Source organism: Mugil cephalus, chromosome 5, assembly GCF_022458985.1.
Source record: "Mugil cephalus isolate CIBA_MC_2020 chromosome 5, CIBA_Mcephalus_1.1, whole genome shotgun sequence".
In the NCBI taxonomy this organism is placed as follows: Eukaryota; Metazoa; Chordata; class Actinopteri; order Mugiliformes; family Mugilidae; genus Mugil; species Mugil cephalus.
The window spans coordinates 24,173,291-24,190,653 of NC_061774.1; the positions used below are offsets into that span (position 1 = coordinate 24,173,291).

Below are 17,363 nucleotides of genomic sequence, written 5' to 3' on the forward strand. Positions count from 1 at the left end.
ACAATTTCAGCCTTGATGGCTGAACAGATGACTTTAAAACACATTCTTGTACCATTTAGTCATTAAGTTTTGCGTTACTGCTGAAATGATCAACCACCACTTCCTACACAAATTGGGTGAACACAAGCCATCCCTAATCAAGTTAAAACCCCTTTAATTTGACCAGTAATTAAAAGAAACCATCGTTTTGACGAAGTGTCCCTCATTTGATGCTTTCCGATCCCAAACTTGTCCTCTACTGCCCCCGTGTGTCCAATGCGATCATAGACATCGAGATAACATTTTAGTTTATAGGATTTTATTTACAAGAGCCATATTTTACAGTGCAGAAGATGCCTCAAAAGGCTGTTGACTTCCGAGACACCAATACAATGAGACAGCCGACTCCCATGACAGACAAAACGTACTTTAATCTGCATCCCATGAGGCTAGACAGTTAAAAGGTTACACCTCCAGAAACAAAGGTTAACCAGCAATAACAGGCCCTACAAAAAACAAAAAAATTGGGGAAGCCACAATTGCCATCTGGGTTTTTGCACGTTTACAAGTCTAATAAGAGTTTAGACCGTGCAGATTAAAGCAGCATGTTCACACAGTGGTGTTAAGACCTCCACATTTTGTCCGTTTAAAAAGTCAAACCATTAAAACTGCTTGATTGGCCATCAACTGTAGTGTATGGCATGAATTTTGGGGGGGATTTAGAATATAAAAATATTAAAACCTCTAAAATGTCTAGCGCTACTCCAAGAAGAGCAGGACATGTTATCTGAAACTGTGGCACATCATTTAGAAAAAATAAAGACAAGGCGTACAACTCTACATGGACGAGGGGAACGGAGGAAGTTCAGTTCAGTAGCAGTTTCGGTGGCGCTTCAACAGAAGAAACTTCGAAGTACCTGTCAAAAAAAGAACAAATAAAAACATAAGCAATGATGAAGATTGTGCAATTCTATGCATCTTAAACACAGCAGTTGTCAACTTACTTTGCAACCTTGTACTTTTCCCGCACAGATTTCTGAGGATGCTGAGAGGCAGCGAGGTAAGTTTGGTGAAGATCCTCAATGCACGGCATTAGATCTTTGAGGGAGTAGCCGGTCATCTCCTCCAAGGAATTGGGCTGAGAGAAGAATTGTGTTATTTTGCACGTCGGTGCATATCGTCTAATATTTGCGACCATTATAAAAAAAGCTTACCCATGAGCCACCAGTCAGCGTGTTGTTGGCCACGATGTAGGCGGCAGCTGCCGTTTGTGATGGCAGGTATTTCAAGAAGGGATCTGAATCAACCAGGCTGAGCTCTCCGAGGAACTACGAATAAAAAACAAAGACTGAGCCACATAGTTCGTGTAGATTACAAAGAATCTAACACATAAAAGGGGCTTTGTATCCTCACCATTGCCAGGCTCTCGACCCGTTTGTTCACCGACTGATGGAGGAAGTACTGCGTGAGAAACTGGTTTATTGTCGGCGCTGCCAGATCAAAGGAGAGCACTTTAAGCACCATGTGCTCCATCCTCAACACTTGTTTCTTGGTGTAGGTGTCGTCCGTGATGTAAACGAACTCTGCCACCTCAGGAGGGTAGATCTCTTCAAATTTCCTGTATTGAACATTTGAGAAAAAAAAACCCTTCAACATTTATGCAGGAGACCTGATTTCACATCTGATAAGTGAAGAGTAGACACGTACGAAGCTAGAAGCATAGCGGCAGTCCCAACCAGCTGAAGCTTCCCCCTCAGGACGGACATGGAAGAAAGAAAGCGGTCGATGTAGTTGACGGCCAAGTAGAGCGTCTCGTTCTGGAGTTTGTACTCTTCTCCGACCTCGACCAGCCAATCCACCAGGATGGCCCTCATGTTGTTTGTGATATCTGGCTGCTTCTTCATGTAGCCGGCTTTAGGTCTGGTTTTCACCTGTGGGACATCAACACAGTCAAAGCCTTAGTCATGTAGATTCTGACTGACAACAGCAATGCCAAGAGGCTTAAGCGTTTCTCACCTCCATCTCCCTCAGGTACGTGTGGATTTCAGCTGCATATTCTGGGACCTCATTTACATTGACAGGTTTCTCCTCCCCCTCAACCACAGACATGTCCATGGGAGAATCTGCACAGGGGGCATTTTACATTCATTCATACACGAGATGTCTGGAATATGCATTTGTGAAATGCCTGGCTTAGAACTTGGGACCCACCAAAGCTGACATCCATCACAGATGGAACCTCGATAGCAGCCAGGGGCTGTCGGAGCCGCGCCACAGTGTTGCTGACCGGAGGAGAGTCCTCGACCGTCGGCTTCGCCTTGACAGCATCGGCCACCTGCGGCGGCTTCTTGACTCTGCCTCCGTCAGGCTCGTCCACGTGGATCTGGAAAGTGGGTTGCTTGGCGGAAGGCTTCTCGAAGCAGCTCTTCTCAAAGTCTTCATTTTTACAAGACAAGGGCTGTGATGACTCCTAGGAGAAAGCAAAAAAAAAAAAAAGGAAATAAAGTCACATTTCCCTCCCATGAGGAAGTGCAGCAAGGTTAAGAGATGAAACCATTAAACAGGGTTTTTAAAGTGTTCATGGATGGTTAAAAAAGTGGATCTTGTAGTAAATCCCGCCTGAACAGATGATAAGCAGTATTGGGATGAATTATTAAATCATTTGAGAAACTCTGCAGACTCTCACTTGCAATCGCTAGTTTCTCTGGATGGCGGGAGGATTCGTTTTTTATTTTTTTTTAAAAAGCAAAACATAGCCAACATAAATACGCGTCATTTAATACAGAAAAGTAAAAAAAAATGTGCTAGGACATTAAGATAGTGGAGCTATTAAAATGGCGGACTAAGGGAGGGAGGGGGGGAAACTGGGGTTGCTAAAGCTCAATTCACACACGTCTTTTTGTAAATAAACATCTAGGTAAACCGGCGATCAAAGCCACTTTTTACGCGCAAAATATTGCAGATAGTTATGATTAAGGGGGAACATGTTGCCTCCTTTTTTTTTTTGGAGCGACATCCCATTGTAGCTGCACACCTTATGTTAGCAAGCAGCAGCTGCTGCTGCTGCAAGCATTGTTACCTGCTTTCCGCCTCGCTGGCTGTGCTGCTGGGCTTTGCTGTGCTGGTTGTTGCTCTGCAGGGCTCCCAGCACGGTTCTGGTGCCGGCCTGTTTCGGGGGAAGGTTCTCCTGGTTGTCATTTGAAGCGGCGCCTCTGTGTTTCATCGAGCCTCTTAGCCTCGATAGCATGTTTTCTTGGTTGTGGTACTCGCTGCTAGCCGCGCTTCCCTGCCCTCTATTAGCTCCCGACATGTTTACTAAATAAAAAAATATATATATACCCTACAAATGTGTGCTCGGCGTCGTGGGAAACCAAAAAAAAAAAACAATAAACCCACGAGTGTCTTCGGAGAGGAAGAATCTTTCACGATCAAAACGAACCTGTTGAGATGGCAACGAACCTTGGAACTGCTACAACGAAGCAGATTCAAAGTGGCGAAAAATACGAAAACACGCACAGCTTTAAGGAAGTAAAAACAGCTACAAACTGAACGTGTTATGTCGCCATAGCCGTGAAATATCCGCCACCAACCTACACACACATACACTGTCTCTAAACGTAGCCTCGATCCATTTACACAGAAACACACATAGTTGTGTCGCTCTCTCTCGGTTCAAGTAGCCCGCGAGGATTGAAACGGACCAATCACAGGCGTCGGCGGCGGTGACGTCACATGAGTACGGGAGCCGAAGGAGGACAATGCTACTTTAATTACAAATTCAAAACCGGTTTGACTTATTTGAAAACAAAAGTCGCTTCCTATGAGAGAAACCCGCACACACAAACGTTTCATTATGATTTATGGTTTCACTTGATCAAACAATACAACATAACGTCATTGTGAATGTCAGAATCAACCCAAAACAAACATGTTTAAAGCGAATCAAGGAAGCATTATTGCCCATACACTAAAAAAACATTTGATAGATCACATATAATGATTAATAATTAATAATATTGCTCTTATAAATAGAATCGTGATCGTAGACATAAATTTGGCCTTTTAGGCAAAAAATAAAATGAAGATGAATAAATAAAATAAAAAGAGTTCAGTTCCTGAAATAATGAGTCTTACATTGATTATTGTTTTTATTTAAAGAAACACAGTTCTATGATAATTATGATACAAAACATACAGTATATGCTTTTAACAGGGGTATTTCTGATATTTAAATCACAGCCTCTAATAAAACTGACACCCTTGTATTAGTCATTTTAGATGCTATTAAAAAGACTTTACAAATATTTTAATATTGTGATTAAACAGCTTCTTAATGACAATATGACAACGTGACATTTACACAGACAGTAACTACCATCAAACAAAGCTGATGTTTTTACAAAAATAGCACAAACGACAATTAAATAAACAACCTCTGATCTATTCGATGCTACGCCTCATTGAAAAAGTCTAACAGGGAATTTAAGTCATAATTATCGAGTATCTCCAACAGCGAGGACACCTTTGTTTTCACGTTCTGGCCCTTGAACTTGAATTTGTCGATGAAGAGGTCTGTGATCATTCCTGCAGGAAAGAAATAATATATGTTAAGCTACGCGAGTCAACAACACAAATACTAACAGCAGCACTAGCAGTTATTAAATACTGCACCGTAAAGTCTTTCAAGGTGAGCCGGCTGCTTCTTGTACTCCTCCAGGAGATTAGCGGATTCGTCCAAAATGCTGCGATACTCTGGGATGAGGAAGTCGGCGTTGCCCTCGTGAACCTGAAGCTCCTGTCAAGCAAATTGGAACGGGTGATTAGGGATGAACATTAGCATCTCTCAGAGAAAAACAAACAAAGGACAAGAAAAAAAAACAAAACGGGGAATGAGCGTGCATGTTAACTTAAAGTGGACTTGAAGACATTTAAAGCAGCTGAACACATTTGTGCATTAAATTCTGATCTCGAGGCTTTTGCAGGTGCAGCTGTGAGTATCCTTTCTCAGCAAACTTCTCCCCGAAGGAAGCATCATTGATGCAGACAGGCTAAAGTTTATTCAAACTGGCTGATACTTACTTTAAGTGCGTCGATAAGCTGAACTTTTCTAGCCAATAACAACTGGTACTCCAGCTTCGGATGGATCATCCTAAGGGTATGGCTCACGGACTCGTCACTGATATCTGGAAGATTAACACACACGCACATGTTATTTATTTTTTAGACCATTCACTGTCAAAAAAACTGTGCCTGGAGCAGAATAATATTAATAATAATGCACCCACCGTATGAAATGTTTAGATTGATTTTCCTCTTGGTGGCTTCCTTAGAGAGGACATCGCTCAGTATGGAGATAGTAGAGATGTTGTCGGACTTGAAGTGACCTTCGCCTTTGCTGAAAATGCAAATTCAGACATGTCTGAGTCCAACTCAAGTTTAAAATTTATGCAAAAGAAATTCAAGTTCTCATTTCATCTGCCTGGAAATCTCTTACAGGTTAGAGCCTTTTTACTACTGTGTGCTGTCCTTACCAATATGTCGCTTCAAGCTGAGTGCCGAGGAACGTGTTGTGGAAATAGAAAGTGATGCTCTCTCCCGCTGGCGTTTTCTCAGGCACCTCTGGCAAACAGAAAACCACCCAGGAGTGGATCTCTGCGAAACTGAACTGCCCCACTAGACTGAGCCTATTCATGGGCCTGAAGGAAGAAAGAAATATTAAATGGGAAAAAACTAAGAGCAGGCAACTCAGTGAATTTCTATGATAAAACATTTTTAATAAAAAGTTGTTTTATTCAGTCCTTTTAGTTATAACTAACACAGAGGATCCACAATTTCAAGGCGATCGCTCCATATGTGGCTTGTGCATGATGCGAATATACTTGTGAAACACACTGTTTTAAGTATTTAGCCCAGTAATTTGTTGTGATTGTGTTAGCTGAAGTCTTCACCTGTCTTGGTCTATGCTGTGTGTCCGCTGGTGGAGGGACAGAGGTTTAATCTGGTACTGGCGGACCTGGCAGGTCTTAGGCTGCAGTCTGGGGGTGATGTAAGCCTGCAGGGTCCCATACTGCCCTTCGATGGACCTCACCTGGACAGGAGTTCATTGTGGATGAAACACATTGTTTGGATTATTTGTTTTCGTGGCACGCTGCTACTCTGTAGGTTTTTATTAACACAGTGTGGAAGTGACGATAAACACGACATAAATCTTGGTTTTGGAGGCTAAAATGAAACTTTACTGCTGACCCTATTCACACAAATTCCTGTGACTGCACATGCTTCTCCAAAGTGGTGGTGGGGCGGCGACAACCACCTAGTTTAGGTGATACATTAACTATGGATAAGTACCTTATGACCCCACGTCAAAAGAAAAACTACAAAAAACCATTGCACAGAATTAAAGGAATATCCTCTAGTCTGTTATAGCACAGTTAGATGTGTTTGTTACCTTAAGCTCAAGTCTGGTAGTGTTGGCCTGACATCTGTATGTGGCCAGGAGGAAGTTCCCATTAGGCTGCTGTTAACAAAATAAGAGCATCAAGCTTCTAAGGTTTGTGACTTTATTTTTTACTGTATGTTTGCCCTGTGCAGTAATAGTTTATACCGCCCACCTCTGAGTCGCATTCACTGAAACTGACAACAGCTGAGTTCTTGTCCACGTCCAGCAGGTCTATGGGGACGTCACTCTGTATGAAAGATCATAGTTGAGGGTTTCATTCTGAATGTTTACACCTGAAGCATGTGATTGAGTACAACAGAGTTTAATCGTTGTCGTAATATCTGTACCTGCAGCAGCAGGTTATCGATGGCCGTCTGCACCTCCAGGGTGAGGCTGTAGCTGGCGTCGTCCTGGCAGAGGGTGAACTTGTCATTGATGCTGAAGACGGGGACAGCGGAGACGGCCGTGCTCGACTGAGAGGTCTGCTGGTACTGCTCACGACCCTGCAGGACTTTGACCTGCAGCTGCTCCAGCTCTGCCCTGCAAGGTAACAACCTTACTTGCTCATGAATTGATTTGTTTTTCGGTGCAGAGTCACACAAATCTAGGGCTGAAAAACACATGAACATGAGAAGGAAATACAGTAGATGCAGATACCTGAGTGCTTCTACTTTGGACTGAGTCTCTTTACTCATCTTGATCTCGTCTCCGGGGCCGGCTTCTGCCTTGTGGGGCTCGGTGGTCAAACCAGTCACCCATCCTGACAGAGGAAAGGACAGTAGTACAAACCACTTAGTGTAAGCTCAAGCAATAATGACCAAATAAATAAAGAAGTAAAAATGTATATACTAACCTGTATATGTAGCAGTCAAGACCTCATCGTAGGACTCTTTGCCCACACAGCCACCTTGGATGGAGGTCACGCTCTCAGACAACACCTGCAAACAGGAAGGACAAGAATGTGACCATCAGTGAGGAACAGCATATTCTTCGGAGACAAATATTTTTGTCTTTTTGAGACAGAAAAAAGGAATTTGTTATTCAGAGAAAGGTCCAACAAGTTCCTGGTTGATGTTTTAAAAAGATATTGGTTCAGGATCTTAAGGGCGATGCAGAGGTTAGAATTTAGAGCTTTGTGTGCAATATATTTATAGTTTATTATGGTCTTACTCTGTCTGTAAATGGGATTGTTTCCCTGGGATTGTGCATGTAGCAGAGTGTTTTAATATCAATATGATGCTTTCCAATTATTTGCAATTTTATTATCATTATTATCATGCAAACAATGACAATTAAGGCTTTTCTATTTTCTATTTTCTAACTGTCAGCAACATGATTTGGGTTCCTACCCTGATTGGGGTCTTTCTATGGAATTTGCATGTTTAAACACATTTGTTTGTTTGTTTGTTTAACTGTTTTTAGGTACATTTGTCCACCTCTTGACACCTAGGATAGACTCCTACAACCTTCTACGGGACAAGCATCATTAGACAATTTATGAATCGACTTAAATCGACATAAATAAGTCTGGTTTTAGGACATATAAAGTAAAAATGCATACGAAGAGAGACGCAGCCTTGTCTGAATGTGTTAAATATGTCCACAGTCTCTGTCAACAGGACTGAATTAATAGACTGCAATAAATGTCTGATGATGTTATAAATACTCACATGTTCAAAGCGTAACGTGGGTTCATTGGAGCTGTCAAAACCGTAGACCTCAACCGTCCCATCATCTCGGCCCACCAGGATGTCATTCACTCCGTCTCCGATAATGTCATAAGTGTCAATGCAAAGAATTCCTTATTGGGGACAGGAAAGAGAACTTGTGTTGTAACATGAAGTGAATGTACTCTGTGTAGGAATTAAGAGATCATTTAGGAGCCTTAAACACAGAATGGGCTCATACACAACATACCTCCTTTCTTTTTTTCATTGTCAATCTCCCATTTGGTCACAGCTGAGTGCTCACCGATCTGGACGAGTCCTATTTTTCCATCCGTGGTTCCATAGAGGATGTCCTCCCCTAAAGAAAAATCAATGATATTGTGTTAAATGTGGTTTGTATAAAAGAAATCTCATGTTTTATTGTCATAGTACAGAGCAGAAAAGAGAAATTAACTTGCCTCCATCTTTGTTGTACATTTCCAAAACGGACGGAGGACCAGGGACTTCAATGTCATAGGCAAGTTCAGATCCCTACGGTTAAATAAAAATAAATCTAATCCAACTGTTTGAGGCATAACATCAAAATCAGATCAGTAAGTAAGTACAAGCTTGGTCTACCTGCAAGACTCTGAGAACTCGGTCTTGGCATGCCAGGACAGGGACGAGGCGAGACAGGTTTTCCGAGGACACACACGTGATATCATTGATTTTGTCTCCAGAGAGGTAGTAGTCTTGATCCTTGCAGTCACAGTAGTGGTTGTAGATGTAGCTTGCACACACAAAAAGGTCAGCGCCTGAGACGTGCCTGGAAAGATGTGATCAGCGTCTCTTAGCGGGGGGTAAAGGGAATGTCAATCAGTGAATCAAAATGAGGAGATGTGGTTCCTACATGGCGTTAATGTTCTCGGTGAGGTTGGCTTCAAAGGTGAGGAACTGTTTCCCTTTCTTGGTGAATCCTCGGACCTGGGAACCAGAGCAGACAAAGATCTTCTCCTGGGGAGTTCCAGCTGCGCCTCCCAGGTCCATCCTGGCGATCTTCGGCCCCGGGAGAGTTTTAAACACGGGCTGAAACAGACAGTCAAATGTCTCGATTGAACAGAAACCTTCGATTTTAATTCAACTCAGCTGTTTAATGGGATGAAAAGCTCAACTTACGACCGCTTCTCCCTTCTTCATCCCAAAACATGTGAGTATACCATCGTGATCAGCAACAGCAACCTGGAAAATAATGAGATTTAAAAAAAAATACAAGGTGTTACATATCATTGACTGGCATTTCTCTGAGACATTAACAATACCTTTTGAGTTGCCTTTTTTCCCAGTGCTGGAAGCAGCTTCATAGTTTTCTGGGATGTCACACCAACCTGAGAAGACAAAAAAAAATGCTATATGACTCTATTTGCTCTGCATTACAATTGCATAATAATATATGAAATACTTCTGAGAAAGAAACACAAATTGGATAAATTGCTACTTCTATTTCGTACCTGGATATAATCAACTCGATTCAGGTGAAGCTCCATCTTCTTTCCCTTATTATGTGTCTTAATTTAAGGTATTTAAAAGTATGGTGCAAATCTTCCAGGTATTCACACGGAGCTGCAGGAATCCTTAGTTTTGGCTCGACCACTTAGAAAAGATATCAACTAAAGTAGAGGTGGTTAGTTGAGGACCGGGATTAACTAAAGTGAGGAGATTAGCTCGACGTGCTAACGCCAGCTAGCAAGCTAATTGGTTTATTAGCTTGCACGCGAACCGTCTTCTTCGTCGAACAAAAATCATCTTAGAAAGTCTACTCAGCGGCATGAAAAACCTGTAGTTTTGTGTCCGTGAAGAGGAATTAAAGTCCCTTTTTAACATTAATACAAGGCACAAACTGACAAGGCAACACTTCTGATGAACGCAGTTGCTGTTGTCAATGACAACGACGCAGCCGCTAACAAGCTGCGATTCCATTGGGCGAAAATGAAGCGAAGAAAATGAAGCTGTGCCCTGATTGGTTGATTTACTCGGATAAATCCTGTAAAGCTTCCTGGTTTCAAGTGATACCGTAAAGCTTTATCATTTTGACCTAATGCATGCAACTTATTCTCTTTTCAAACTAGTAGGTCATCATATTTCTTTCCAGTCATTATAAATTATATAATTTATAAAAGGGTTGAGAAATAACCTCAAACAATTCAATGAAAAAAAGAGACGTTTTTGATGAGCTATCAGACCACAATAAATTATCAGCGCAACACTCAAATCCATTCTTTGATATCTTATAAGTTTAATTAAGAGATAACTTTATTCTCATCATAAAAATGTGGTTTGTCTGTAGGCAAATAAACAACATGTAACATGGCAGAAAGAAAAAAATCAGAGCATGCGTTAAGCAGGACAGCTAGAGCAACACAAAAGATGAATAACACAAATTTAAAACAGCTTCCAAACTGAGGACAATGTCAACAGTAATGCATTCAACAGCTTGACATGTATCGTGCAAATCATTTCAAATATGAAACTTTGAGCAAAACGTCTGGTACCCTTAAATAATCTAAAAAAAAAAATACAGCAGATAGTTTAATTCTCAGCTTGTCGTCCATTTTGACGTCATAGCTACATGGATTTTGCGTGTGGGTGAAAGAGTGAGTCGATGGCATTAATAGAATAAGTTTAAAGTTGTTAAGACAGGCATTAAGACAAATCAGCACAAAAGAAATAAGAAGGTAGAAACAGCAAACAAAAGAACAATATGATTATTTAAAGACAGGACTTTTTTTCAATTATGAATAAGCATGTTTTCATTAAGTTACTCTTCTTAGAATGTTAATGTTTCATTATAGAATAAGCAAATTTCAAGAATAAATAATGACAGAGGGGGAAAAAAACTACGACAGCCGATACACAAGGAACATAGCTGATGTCGACTGCGTTTTGTTCAGTGAATGTGACACAGTGAGGGGCATCCACCGCTTGAACGTGGTCACATTAAGAAAAAAAATCACCATGAGACTTCAGTGCATGACTGGCTGGTCTTCAACTGTACTCAAATATGCAGAGGAGCTGGAGCACAGGCCATAAAGTTGACATTCAAAAAACTGTTCCTTCCGTTGATGGCAATGTCTGTCCCATCAAAGTTTAAGTCACATCTTACATGGTTAAAAAAAAAAAAGAAAAAGAAACAAAACGTGAGGAGAACAGAGCTTTTCTACGTAGTGTGATCAGACCCCTGTCGGCGCGAGGCGGCTGATGAAGGCGATACTGCTGAGGCACATCCTCCTGAAGAAGGCAGGACAGGCGGGCTTCATGATGAAGTGCTCCAGGAGAATTCGCAGCTCTGTGAACAAGGTGCTGGGGTGGAAACACGTTGAGTTAAAAGACAGTCATGAATTCATGGTATTCATCATGGTTTATAGTAAAGAAGAGATGTTGATTCGACTGTGTTTAATTTGGAGGCTTTAATTGACATCACTACTGCAGATTGTTGTATCAGTGGCCTAAATAACAGAAACACTCGAGTTTAATTCAATACAGTTTAACACCACCAGAAACCACATCCTCCACAATGATCACCCAGTTGAAATCCTCAGCCTGTCTCATGATCCTGAGCGATCGGATCAACTGCAGCTGCTTTACTGCAACGTGTGATATTTATTATGCTGCATGACAAGATGTTAGAGGCTGCACTTGTATGATTAAAACATAAACACTGCACTCTCTTGCACAAACAACGTCATGGCAGCATCTGTTTTTTTTAGCTCATAAAAGCAATGAAAGAACTATAATAAATAACTACAATATCATCATACTGGGGCCCAGAATAGAAAGTTTAGAAATAAAATAACATAATAACATACAAATATAAAGATTACATATTATTATATGTACAGTACTGTAAATTGTATGCACAGGCAAACATACTGTAAGGCAAATTTAATGTGTACTAATGATGTGAAGATGGCCCTCTTCAGATCTTACTACACGCTGCTCTATACAGCAAACTTGTGATGCAGTTACAGTAAATAAAAAATAAAAAAGCTCCAGGTGGCATAAAACGATGCTTTTAAGATGCAAGTACAAGCCAAATGTTTGTGAGCAGTAATGTCCCCACTTTGTTCAAATTTATTTGCAGATTATCGGACTCAGATAACAAATTTATCCAGGTTTAGGTTGAGCCTACACTGAGTGATACTAGATATTCTCCCTGTTTCTGGAAGTACTGGAGTAATTGTTTGTACGTGTTTTAGCTTGTTAGCTTTTGAATTTTAGTACTTTATTGATGTGATTGTTTCGCTGTCTGGTATTTATTTTTTGTCTGTGTTTATATGGACCATACTGGTCTGGATTAAAGTTAAAGTAAATTGTGCTAATGTTGTGTCATCCAACACCTTACCGGCAGTATGGGTTTCTTCTGGATGTGTAGCGGAGAGTCAGGAACCGGTAGTAGATGAAAGGCAGCAACAAGCTTCCTTGGCCACTGTTGACAATATATAAACAACATGAATATGTGTTAAGTGATCTTACACTAAAGAAATCTGTATATATATTTTTTTAAAAAAAGCAATGAAGTCAGAGCAGTGAAATTTCGCCCATCGAAAGTAATAATAAAATAAAATAATAGTCCTTCCACTACACTGGCAGTGACTCACATATTGTTATGTCAACAACCTTTAATATATGTTGGTAACGGGAAACTCAGCGCGTACCTGAACAGCATGAAAACTGTGGCGGGCATCAGGAAGATCTCGTTACAGGCGATAAACTTGAGGATGTTCTGCTGATTGGCCGTTAGTTTGTCCAGGAGGTTCCTGATAAACATCAGGCTGCTGGGGCCCATGGACTGTGAAAACACAAAATACAAGAGGTGAGAACAAAAGTAGCTGTGAATCATACTCTTCAGTTTACCTCAAGTTAATGTCAAGAAAATCACATTAGTGATCATTAAGTTGTGAGGAGACTTTTGGGCTGAATTAGTGTCTCGTAGCGGCGGCTGGTTGATTGATCAGGTAATTAAAATGCCATTTGGTTTGTGCTAATAGCCCACCTGGATGCTTAACCCTGTTCAACAAACTGCTTTCAGACATACATTTTAATAAACGGTATTAAACAACCAAAACAGACGACGACGGCTGAATCATACTCACGTCAAGAACTTTCTTTGTGTAGGTAGTTGCGTGAAGCAGTGAGAAGAGGAAAACTGGGAAGATGCTCACTGGACAAAATGTTAAGGATCAACAAAAATAGAAAAAAACCTAACCTCCAAAACTATTTTTACTGCAGTTTAGTGCTGGACAACTACAGATTACCGTATTTTCCGCACTATAAGGCGCACCGGATTATAAGGCGCACCTTCAATGAATGGCCTATTTTAAAACTTTGTTCATATTTCAGGCGCACCGCATTATAAGGCGCATAGAATAGACGCTACAGTAGAGGCTGGGGTTACGTTATGCGTCCATTAGATGGAGCTGCGCTAAAGGGAATGTCAAAATAACAGTCAGATAGGCCAGTCAAACTTTATTAATAGATTACAAACCAGCGTTCTGACAACTCCGTTCACTCATCTCGCTTTGTTCCCTCGCAAACTCTGTTTAGTCTTCTTTACTTGGTGCAGGTCATCCTGTTGCTTCCTCCACTTCCGCACCATTGATTCGTTAATGTTAAATTCTCTCGCTGCTGCTCTATTCCCGTGTTCTACTGCGTGACTGATCGCCTTGAGTTTAAACTCTGCGTCGTGAGCGTGTCTCTTAATAGGAGCCATTTTGGCGTCTTTACATAAACACACAAATGGAAATAAAACGGCACGCCTCGCGCAGTCATATATCCCAGCATGCACCGCGCGCTTCTTCTTCTACGGGGGAAAATGAAGTCGGCGGCTGCTTAACGTAGTTGCGAGACCTGTTGTGGCTCAATATTGGTCCATATATAAGGCGCACCGGATTATAAAGCGCACTGTCAGCTTTTAAGAAAATTGGAGGTTTTTAGGTGCGCCTTATAGTGCGGAAAATACGGTAATGTTAAAGCTTGTTACTCACCCTCTAAATGGAAACACTGTCAAGCCACCAAATAATAAACACTTCTCATAATTTCAACCATCTACAGTTACTTTAACACGATTTATGGCTTTTTTGCTTGCATTGTGTCTGAAAGGATACTTGTGATGGGGTAGGAGTTGACCAGGATGAGTGAGTAAAGGAGGTAATGGCAGCTGTCCTCTTGCAGAGCCTGAGCCAGGAAGGTTCTGCTCAGCTGGAAGCGTGGAAGCCTCTGGTGTAAGCGAAGGGCACTGGTGAGGGCGTTTGCTAACAAGGCTCTCTGATAGAAGTTAGCTGCTGCATAGGGTCTGCAAACACAAAAGAAGAGACAAATATGAGTTTTGATTTATGTCAGCCGACAAACTAACAATAAAGTGTTGTAAAAAGGCGTCTTATTCAACTGTCAGTGAGCGAACTTACCCCAAGATTGGTAGAATAAACATTACAGAGCAGTAGACGGTGAAGAGCCGTGAAAGCCACATAGCAGTTTCCAGCTTATTGCTCATTAAAAATTGCTGTGGAGAAAACAGACACAGTTTTTCACAAACACGTTGTTGCATCTCTCGGTCCAGAACAGAACGCAGACAGAAACATAAAAGGCTCAGCTCTTCACTCGGCTTCTCTCTGTAGGAATTATAAGTCAGTTAAACTAAAAAACAACTTAACTCAATTTAGTAGTTAATTTAGATTAGATTATTTGTCTTCAAAAGGCAGAACATAGCTGTAGTTTGTGAAAAAAAACTAAATACTCCAGCCTATGTTGTCAATGTAAGAGGACTGGTTTGAAGACAGAGTCTGAGGAATAAAGAAATGCTACAAATCTACAATCACCTCATAATCTAAGAAAGACAAGTGAACTATTTCAGTTCATTTGTGTTACTGGTTCATTACTGGTGCAAAAATACAAAGTGGAAAAATAAAACTTTCATCTTTTGGGATGGATCTTTGTACTGTAACGAGAGTGGCACCTTTAAATGCAGTGTAGAGAGTAATAACACATTCAAAAATGAGGGAAATAGTCTAAAATAAAAAAAGAGAGATAAAGGAAGCCTAAATTTCAGTTTCCAGTATGAAGCAAACTATAAAAAAACGTAATAAAGCAACACAGTGTGTTGTATTAATATTCTTCCTGAGTGATATACATTTTCCCAGGCTGTAACACAAGCTTCGTGTTAAAATTTCTTCACATAATCCTGGACACAAAATCAGGGATTAACTTCTTAGAGATCCCAACAAAGCCATAAGAGACATTTGAAAGTTGGGACCAGTTCATTGTGGAAACTGTATTTGTTTTGTAGAATGAGTAGACTACATGAAAGACTGATCTGTAGGATATAAAGATTAGAAATAGACTATAAATAAACTTACCAGAGGCCCCGGTTGGTTGTTTGTGTCAGCCATCTTTGGGAGTGTGAGTTACTGTCAGAAGAAAAGTCACATTATGAAGCAACACTGATGAATTATACGAAAGACTAACAACCATGTCTCACTTCCTTTATGGGAAACTCGCTGTTTGGCTGAATACGAGGCTTAGTTAAATTATAGTTATAATTATCAATTAAAAGCCATTAAGTCAACAAGCAAACAAGCCAAGTATTAAGGGGACACTTTCATTCCATTTTCAGCCATTCTTTTTAATGTGACCAAAACAAAAACAAAAACTATCAGGGATAATGAGCTGTATAATAAGTATGTATAAGTTTTCACTGTGGACTTGTTATTATTTTTCAGCATATAAACTTTACATCTACGAGGTCAAATCTGTATTTATCTGGTAGTTGACACTGCATGTGGCCAGTAATTTAGACATAAAACATTGTTTATCTATCCCACATATGGGAAATGTCCTTTTACCAGTATCGCAGAATTTGACAAGAATATACACAAGAAACACTAACGAATTTTAACAGGAACACTATAATAAAAAATACACAAAAAACGTACACATTTAAATATAAATACCACATGTACAGTGTGGTGGTAATTAAAATAGCTGTAACTGGTAAATAGTTGCTAAGACAGCGAGGTAGTGGTTTGTGCAAAGATAAGACAGTAGCTATTCGGTAACTTAAATAGGATAAACCTCATAGCGTTAAAGATTATACTATTAACCCTGCATTAGGTCGAGCTGTGTAGAAAAGGCGCCAGAGAAACTAACAACGTAATGAAAAACGTTATCTCCATCATTTCGGGAAAGTGGAAGATGTAGTTTTGTAGCTAAGTAGCTCATTTAGCCTGGGCTAGCTGCACTGAGTGATGAGTGAGTGACAAGAGTAAGACGCCAAATAGAAAGAAAATATCATTTTAATGTTGTCCAATTGTGAGGGGGGTGACTCTAGTGGATAAGAAAAGTGTATTTTTGTTAATGTTCCCGTGCTAGCAGCTAGCATTAGGTGCAGGTGGATCTAGAATATTCTGTTACCATCGTTACTAGCGTGTTAGCCACCTAGCCTCTCAATAGCATTTCATACATTTATACGACCACGTACATCACATTGTCCGCGTACATTACATTGGCTAACGACCTTTAGCCGTCCAAACCGTCTCACGAATCTTTACGGATTTTAATTCTGAACGTATCTGGTTCATATTATGTGTATATCAGTAATACATTACGTAGCTTACCGGTGCTAAGACGTCGAACAGCCCCGTCGTGTGCTAGGATACAGCCAACTTGCGATGTGCGGATCGATACTGAAATGAAATCGATGCTCAAATCAAAGCATCGATACTTTCGATACTTCCGTCATCGGAGGTAATGTGGTAACACAATGGGAAGTAACTAAACGAATGGGTTGTGGTAACACGACAAACCTTCTGAAACACCTCAGGTTAACCACAGCAAAGAATATGAGACACTTATGATGAGGTGGACAGAAGAGGAGAGAACAGAGTCAGAATTAAGATGCAATTTTTTTATTTTATAGAAGTTATTAATAGCTAAACAACTTATTTTAATGGTCTTATTATTTCACGTATTCCTTTTTTTGTGTTTGAAAGAACATTTTCACATACTTTGTGATACTTTGTATGACTCTGCCCAATTGTCAAGTGTTGTTGTATTAGTTCGGCTATAAATGAGCCTCAATATACTTCCGAGTTTAGAATAAATAAATGAATCACTAATGTCTTGTATTCTTTATGACGCAATGATTTGGGTTTAACAGACACATTAAGTGTATTTACACAAAATATCGGTATCGCCGATACCAGCCCGTATTCTGCTCAGTATCGGCTCGGTGGCATCGAACACCACTA

At 40.4% G+C, this 17,363-nt stretch overlaps 3 protein-coding genes across 6 annotated transcripts; all 3 read right to left on the bottom strand.

Moving 5' to 3' along the window:
* Positions 1–390: 390 nt before the first annotated feature.
* Positions 391–3,634, bottom strand: ccna2 (cyclin A2). 3 transcript variants are annotated; one of them, XM_047585955.1, is made up of 9 exons: positions 3,439–3,634; positions 3,059–3,294; positions 2,191–2,449; positions 1,996–2,102; positions 1,687–1,910; positions 1,393–1,597; positions 1,194–1,307; positions 984–1,117; positions 391–896 (listed from the first exon to the last, which is right to left on the bottom strand). In XM_047585955.1, exons 2-9 carry the CDS (start codon positions 3,287–3,289, stop codon positions 845–847), a joined length of 1,326 nt encoding a protein of 441 aa, XP_047441911.1. In that variant the 5' UTR covers positions 3,290–3,294; positions 3,439–3,634; the 3' UTR covers positions 391–844. The 3 variants fall into 3 exon arrangements, with proteins under 3 accessions (XP_047441911.1, XP_047441909.1, XP_047441908.1); XM_047585953.1 differs by having other exon boundaries at positions 3,419–3,634; XM_047585952.1 differs by having other exon boundaries at positions 3,059–3,634.
* Positions 3,635–3,896: 262 nt separating this feature from the next.
* On the bottom strand, positions 3,897–10,006 carry bbs7 (Bardet-Biedl syndrome 7). Of its 2 annotated transcripts, none has more exons than XM_047585258.1 (19): positions 9,573–10,006; positions 9,384–9,449; positions 9,241–9,303; positions 8,975–9,150; positions 8,704–8,890; positions 8,544–8,616; positions 8,336–8,443; positions 8,089–8,219; positions 7,272–7,356; positions 7,076–7,178; positions 6,766–6,958; positions 6,591–6,665; positions 6,428–6,493; positions 5,928–6,067; positions 5,511–5,675; positions 5,265–5,374; positions 5,059–5,162; positions 4,651–4,774; positions 3,897–4,563 (listed from the first exon to the last, which is right to left on the bottom strand). In XM_047585258.1, exons 1-19 carry the CDS (start codon positions 9,606–9,608, stop codon positions 4,430–4,432), a joined length of 2,139 nt encoding a protein of 712 aa, XP_047441214.1. In that variant the 5' UTR covers positions 9,609–10,006; the 3' UTR covers positions 3,897–4,429. The 2 variants fall into 2 exon arrangements, with proteins under 2 accessions (XP_047441214.1, XP_047441213.1); XM_047585257.1 differs by having other exon boundaries at positions 3,918–4,563; positions 6,428–6,496.
* A 327-nt stretch (positions 10,007–10,333) lies between these two features.
* On the bottom strand, positions 10,334–16,807 carry tmem33 (transmembrane protein 33). The gene is made up of 8 exons (XM_047585951.1): positions 16,731–16,807; positions 15,474–15,524; positions 14,526–14,620; positions 14,226–14,413; positions 13,215–13,282; positions 12,777–12,910; positions 12,464–12,547; positions 10,334–11,421 (listed from the first exon to the last, which is right to left on the bottom strand). Exons 2-8 carry the CDS (start codon positions 15,504–15,506, stop codon positions 11,292–11,294), a joined length of 732 nt encoding a protein of 243 aa, XP_047441907.1. The 5' UTR covers positions 15,507–15,524; positions 16,731–16,807; the 3' UTR covers positions 10,334–11,291.
* Between the last annotated feature and the right edge of the window lie 556 nt (positions 16,808–17,363).